Source organism: Triticum urartu, chromosome 5A (genome assembly GCF_056163025.1).
Source record: "Triticum urartu cultivar PI428250 chromosome 5A, HENAU_Tu73, whole genome shotgun sequence".
In the NCBI taxonomy this organism is placed as follows: Eukaryota; Viridiplantae; Streptophyta; class Magnoliopsida; order Poales; family Poaceae; genus Triticum; species Triticum urartu.
In genome coordinates, this window is record NC_141877.1 from 544,715,855 (window position 1) to 544,722,628 (window position 6,774).

Genomic DNA, 6,774 nt, shown 5'->3' on the forward strand with positions numbered 1-6,774 from the left:
GCGGCGACGGTGGCGGGCGTATGCGGGGAGCGCACGAGCTGAAATGTCCCTCCCGCCAACCGCTTCCGCGGGATACAGGGCACCGACGGGTCGGGGGGGGGGCTGTGTTTTCATGGGTCGGAGGGGGGATTTTACCGCGCCCCACAATTTTTTACTGGTCGGACGCTTTTAAGGTTTCTGTTCAGGTCACTTTTTCTGCACTAAACTGTAAACTGACTGTTATTTTACAGGTCAGGGCAATTTAAGGGGTCTGCTAGAGTTGTGCTGCCGTATCTGAAACATATAGGTTTCACGCACACTACGTGCCAGTGGAGTAATTAACTAGTACTCACTTCGTCTGGGAAAACTTGTCCCAAACTGTGTTCCTCAAATGGATAGCATGCATGCGGCATTTCATCTTTGTGGCGGTGCGCGCATCGCCTCGCTGGCACGCGATTGCACCAACTACCTAGCTAGGTTAACCTCGGATCGACAGCAATGTATGCAATACTGCATCAGCAGTTACCCGGCTGTGCGCCGGCGCGCGTCATATCACTCCACCGGCTTCCGGAGAAAAGATGGATGGACCGGCCGGCCGGCAGCCAGTCCGGACCACGGGGTCCTGAGTCCGGGGTAGGGCAGCGAGCGGCCCTGGCCACAAGCACGCCCTGCGGCTGCATCTCGCCCACGTTGCTCCGTTGTGCGCCGTTCCATTCCGCAGTCTGCTCTGGCGCTCTCTTTTTTTTTTAAGGGAAACATCTTACTTATATTAAGCAAAGTCTGGGATCTCGTCCGCTAACACACTAAGGATACAATCTGGGGGAGAAAACCTCCAAACCAGCGAAACACCATCGCATGCAGGTACTTTTGCCAGAACATGAGCCGCCCGATTAGCCGTTCTCCTGCGCCAAGTGATCCTGCACCCGGTCCAGCCCTGCATAAGTTCTTTGATATCTTCCACGATAGGTCCCGCCATTGACAAATTCCGGGGTGCAGAGTTGATCATGCTAACAGCTTCCTTACAGTCCATCTCCACATGAATCCTTTGGATGCCAAGCTCCCGGCCAAATTCCAAAGCTTTTCTGCAAGCCAACAATTCTACGATCTCCGGCTTTGTCTTGTTAGGGAAGAGCTGGGTGAGGGCACCCCGGAAAGCACCAGTGTGATCCCGGACAACCACCCCACCGCCGCCGTTCCCCGTGGCAGAAGAGATCGCGCCATCCACATTCACCTTGATCCAGTCAGTCTCGGGTGGGTTCCATCTTTCAGGACGCCAAGTGACATTCGTCCATGAGTGTCGCCACCGAACATGCGACAGTTGATGGGCATTTGATGCGAACTCCATCCCGCGCCTCATTTCTTGCTAGCCACAGACCGTATAAACCCTGCATGAGCATCTCTTTCTCCTCCTCCCGAGCTTCTCCCATCCAGTTCCAGAGCTACCTTCCAATGGCCTAATTAGAGTCAATGCCCGCCGGTGGAAAAGGGGCCTGAATGCTGCGCCTATCTGCCAAGGCCGCCCAGAACTGTCGCGAATGAGGGCAGCTCCAGAAGCGGTGCAGCAGAGTCTCCTCTCTTCTGCACGCAGTGCAAAAGACACCCGGTTTGATTCGTCGGCGTAGAAGCTCAGACCTAGTGGCCAGCCCATTGCGCATGGCTCTCCATGTATGAACTTTGACTTTGTTAGGGACATGGGTACTCCACATGGCTAACCAGTTCCGATGAGAGTTGACAGATGAAGACGATCCCGGGCGTCAAGAGGTGGCCTTCCTCAAATGCATTGTCAGGTGGTAAGCTGACCGGACCGAGTAGACTCCATCCTTGGTATAGTTCCAGGCAAGGTAGTCATCAACTCCCTGGCCACCGATCGGGATCTGCTTGATGTCAGCAGCATCGTCCGGCGTGAACATCGCATCCACCTTAGCTACGTTCCACGAGTTTCCCTCCTCCGAGATCAAGTCTGCAACCCGGGTCGAACCAGGAATGAACGTCTGGCCCAGTGGCCGAAGACTGCCCCTTCGAGGAATCCAATTGTCACGATGAATGTGCACCTTTGCACCATCTCCTATACGCCAAACCGCACCTTCCCGTAGCAGATCCTGCCCGTGGAGGATGCTCCTGAAGGTAAAGGATGCATTGGCAGGACATGTGGCACTCATAATCGACGAGTCCTTGAAATATCTAGCCCGTAAAACCCTAGCACAAAGGGAATCCGGGACTTGCAAAATCCTCCAAGCTTGCTTGCCGAGGAGGCCCTGGTTGAAAGCTTCATAGTTTCTGAATCCCATGCCTCCCTCTCTCTTGGACAGGCACATCTTGTCCCAGGCCACCCAGTGCACCTTGTTCTCACCATGAGCTGAACCCCACCAGAAGTTTGAGGAGATAGAGGTCAGGATCCGGCACATTCTCTTGGATAGTTGGAAACAGCTCATGGTGAACGTCGGTGTCGCTTGTAACCCGGATTTTGCAAGCACTTCCTTAGCAGCTTTAGATAGACCCTGTCCTTTCCATCCCATCACCTTTCCTTTTGAACTTTCTCTCACATATTGAAAGGTGCCGTCCTTGGATCTGCCTACCGCCGTCGGTAGACCAAGATACTTTTCACTAAGGGCCTCAGAGCTTATGCCAATTACTCCCTTCAGAGCGTTTTTTGTTATCCACCGAGCATCCCTTCCCAAAGCAAATAGAGGATTTCTAGAGGTTTACTCGCTGCCCGAAGCCTGCTCACATACTTGTAAGATATCCCGGAGAGCCTCAAGGTTGCCTTGAGAACCCTCCAAGAAGACAATGCTATCATTCGCGAAGAGGAGGTGGGTCACATGGGGGCCAGTGCCACCGAAGGAAACCCCACTGATGCTCCTTTCCAGCTGTGCCCGCTTAAGAAGAGCAGAAAAACCTTCCACGCACAGCAGGAACAAATATGGCGAGAGCGGATCCCCCTGTCTGAGTCCTTGTGTGGGAAGAAATAGCTCCGAAAGGCCACCATTGAGCTTGACAGAAAATCTCGCTGTCCGAACGCATCTCATAATCATGTCCACCCAGCCTTGAGCAAATCCAAGCCTCCGCATAACTTGTTCTAGAAAGGTCCACTCCACACGATCGTACGCCTTCATCATATCTAATTTAACAGCACAAAGCGGTTTCTTCCTTCTACGCCTGAGGATCGCGTGCACACACTCATATGCAACCAGAACATTGTCTGTGATAAGCCTCCCGGGCACGAATGCACTTTGTTCCTCAGAAATCATCACCAGAAGGATACATTTTAACCTATTTGCAAGAACCTTGGCTGCCACCTTGTACAGGACGTTGCAGAGGCTTATGGGGCGGAACTGGGTTAGCAACCCCGGAGAGGTAACCTTAGGAATCATGACCAGAATGGTGTCATTGAAAGAATCCGGCGTAGCACCATCGCCAAGAAAGTCGCGTACAGCCGCGCACACATCCGTCTTCAAGAGAGACCAGTGTCTCTGGTAGAATAAAGCAGGCAGGCCGTCCGGCCCCGGGGCTTTTGTTGCACCCATTTGAAACAAAGCACGTTCAATCTCCTCGTTAGAGATAGCCGCCATGAGGGCATTATTCACGTAATCAGTAACCACCTCGTCCATTAGAGAGAGGACCCTGTCCGCTCCGATCGAGCCTTCCGAAGTGAAAAGATTAGCATAGAAAGACGCCGCCATAGCCCTCATATCTTCGTCCGAGGTGCACCGGCTGCCATCCTCTCTTCTTAGGGTACGCACCGTATTTTTACGCCTCCGATGACTGGCTCTATTCTGGAAATAACGTGTGTTCTGGTCCCCCTCTTTGAGCCACCCAACACGAGACCGCTATTTGTACATGATTTCTTCCCATTCGTAGAGTTCACGAAGCTGGCTCTCCAAGTCCCGAACCTCCAGTGAGATACCAGAGACCAAAGCTCACTGTCGAGCATGTTCAAGGTTGACCTTTAGCTTTTTAATTTGACGCCGCACCGATCCAAATACAGATCTACCCCACCGCTGCATGTCAGCGGTCACGGCCTTTAATTTGTCACACATGCTCACCGCGCCTAGACCGTTTGCAGCCACCTGGTTCCATGCCTCAGTGATCATGGGATCATAACCCTCATGCTCTTTCCACATCTCTTCAAAGATAAACCTGCATGGGCCGTTTTGCCGGGCATCGGGAGCCGTCTCCCTAGCCTTGACAACTATGGCGTTGTGATCAGACTCTTCAGTGATGATGTTTTCCACCGTAGTGTGAGGAAACATGGCGAGAAAACCATCATTGCACACCGCTCTATCAAGGCGAACTTGAATATTCTCAGCACCCTCTCTTCTGTTATCCCACGTGAACGGGTAACCCAAGAAGCCCAAGTCAGCTAAGCCACAATCCGCCAAGCACTCCCGAAAGGCATCCATTTGTGCAAAGCTTCTTAAGTTACCACCGTGTTGCTCAGTCAAGAGGAGGGCCTCGTTGAAATTGCCAAGAACAATCCATGGCTGATCATCCTGTCTTTGAAGGAATCATAGTGCCTCCCAAGATTTGCTCCTAAGATCAGTATTAGGTTCACCATAGAATCCAGTGATTCTACACGCTTTGTCTTCGAAGTTCACCGCAGCATCAATAAAATATTGGCACCACGGCCTAATTGTTACTTGCACATTGTCTCTCCACCACAACGCTGAACCACTACTTTTCCCCTTGCAATCGACAGCCACCCCTTCTCTAAAGCCTAAGCTCCACTTAAGCTTCTCCATCGCCCTGGTCGTTTTCTTTGTCTCGCTCAAAAACACTACCGCTGGGTTGTGGGACCGTATCAGGTCTCTGAGCTCGCCAACTGTCGAGTCCAACCCCAGTCCTCGACAGTTCCAGGCAAGGAGATTGATCGCTCCCGGCGGGCCCGGTTGTCCGGGTCCGCCAATCCATCATCCTTCTCCATGATGCGGTCAAACACTGAGGACGTCTTGCGTCTTGTATCGCGAATGAACACATCACTACCACCCTGCTTGTCATTGTCGCTCTTCGCCACCCACACTTGCTTAGTCCTTCTTTTCCTGCTGGCATCGTCTATCCTCGAGTGTGATGAGCTTCCATGAAGGGCGTCAGTCTCCTTCCTATGATTACATACGTAGTATCCCTTACGTCGTTGCCTCTCCTCATGCATATCGGATCTGCCATGCATAACGGGTGACCCCGTTCTGTCCTCTTCATGCACCCGATAGCGCGAGTACCTCTCCTCGTAGCCATCATATCCCTGGCCATACAGTTGACCTTTTCCTCTCCTATCATGGCCCTCGTCCCGTTCAGCTTCACTACACCTATGAGAGTACTGCTCCTCCAACTTCTCCCTCAGATCTCTTTCTTTTTTCCGTTCCAATCCGTCCCGCAGATCACCCCGTTGTGGGTACACATAGCTGTCCTCGCCCGATCTACGGTCAGTGCCCCTCTCTCCTTCCTGCTTAGAGCGTCCACCAGTGTGGGTTGCAGCAGTAGCGGTGAAATCATAGGACATATTCCTCTTGGTAGGGATATCTCTGATATGGGGGTAGGCTTTCACAGCAGCAGGTCCCTCCGTTCCTTGCGAGCTCACAAAACTGTTGCTACTACTGGCCGCAGCACTTGTCGAGCCATCCTTCCCATAGGTGTTCCTCCCCGGCGAAGCGCGTAACCACTCCCCCCAATGAACAGAGGTATCATCAGGTGGAGTACACACCCCACCCACATGCACAAGCCTTCCGCAGTCAAAGCAGAAGTGAGGAATCTTCTCATAGTGAAAATCATACCATGTCCCTTCCTTATCTTCCTTGGACTTCTTCAAGTTGAAACAGCGGATTAGAGGTTCGAAAACTGATATCGTCGTCCTGACGCGAAGGTTTTGACCCCGAGCAATGCCATCATTATCAACATCCACCTTTACCACAGATCCCAGCCAATTGCCCAGTGCTCTCCCAAACTTCTCGGTCCTTTTGTTAGGTGGTAGATCACACACCCTAACCCATATATCAATCTTGTCAAACACCATCTCCGATGGCCGTACACCCCCTTCATAGTCTTTCATGATCAGAACAGAGAAATCAAACTGCCAAGGTCCATTGTGAATCACATGTCTCCAATCTCCCTCTGAACCAAAGTGAACAAAAAAAATATTGGATCCCATGTCTCTGAATTTTTCCTCCTTATGTAGCCCCCAAGCACGGGGCATGGTTCTCTCCAACACAGATTTCTTCAGCGGTTTTAGCGAGCATACCTTTCCAACGGCCGACCATCTTGACGCCTTAGGAAGCGCTTGATCTGGCTCTTCAAAGACTAGCCCGTCGGCCTCCTTGTCAAGGAGAACCATCCCCCCCATCCTTGCTGAGAGGCTTGCTGCCGAGTCGGGAGTCTTGCACTCTGCCGGAGACTAAGAGGTTCCCCGGCTTGCAGAAGCCCCAATCTTCTTCGTTGGGGTAGCCGCCTCCATCCCCATCGATGAGCCCGGGACTGCCTGTTTCTCCCTGGCTGCAGTTGCCTCTCCACTCGCCTGCTCCGCCATGGCACCGCCCCTGGCAGAGGTCAGCGTCGCCAACCAACGAATAGGGCTGCGCCGTCGCAGACCTAGTCGCCGTCAGAAGCACGCCACCCTCAACAGAAAACCCTAACCCTAGCGCTGGAGCACGATCGCCTCACGTTCGCCCCCAACCGCCTTAGCACTTTCCCTGTGGTGGACCCCCCATCACGCCCTTCCAGATGTCACACATGCTCTGGCACTCTCTTGCTACGTTACGGCACCTACATGATCCTAGCTTTTCTCTTTATCTTTCAGAAGAAATATAG

General features: G+C 52.6%; 1 protein-coding gene across 1 annotated transcript; it reads right to left on the reverse strand.

Moving 5' to 3' along the window:
* Positions 1–3,896: 3,896 nt before the first annotated feature.
* On the reverse strand, positions 3,897–4,379 carry LOC147972694 (uncharacterized). The gene has a single exon (XM_087524431.1). The coding sequence runs from the start codon at positions 4,377–4,379 to the stop codon at positions 3,897–3,899; it is 483 nt and encodes a 160-aa protein (XP_087380557.1).
* Between the last annotated feature and the right edge of the window lie 2,395 nt (positions 4,380–6,774).

Excerpts from the sequence above, each read along its gene's own strand:
- LOC147972694 (XM_087524431.1), bottom strand. The coding sequence starts at position 4,379 with ATGGATGCCTTTCGGGAGTGCTTGGCGGATTGTGGCTTAGCTGACTTG.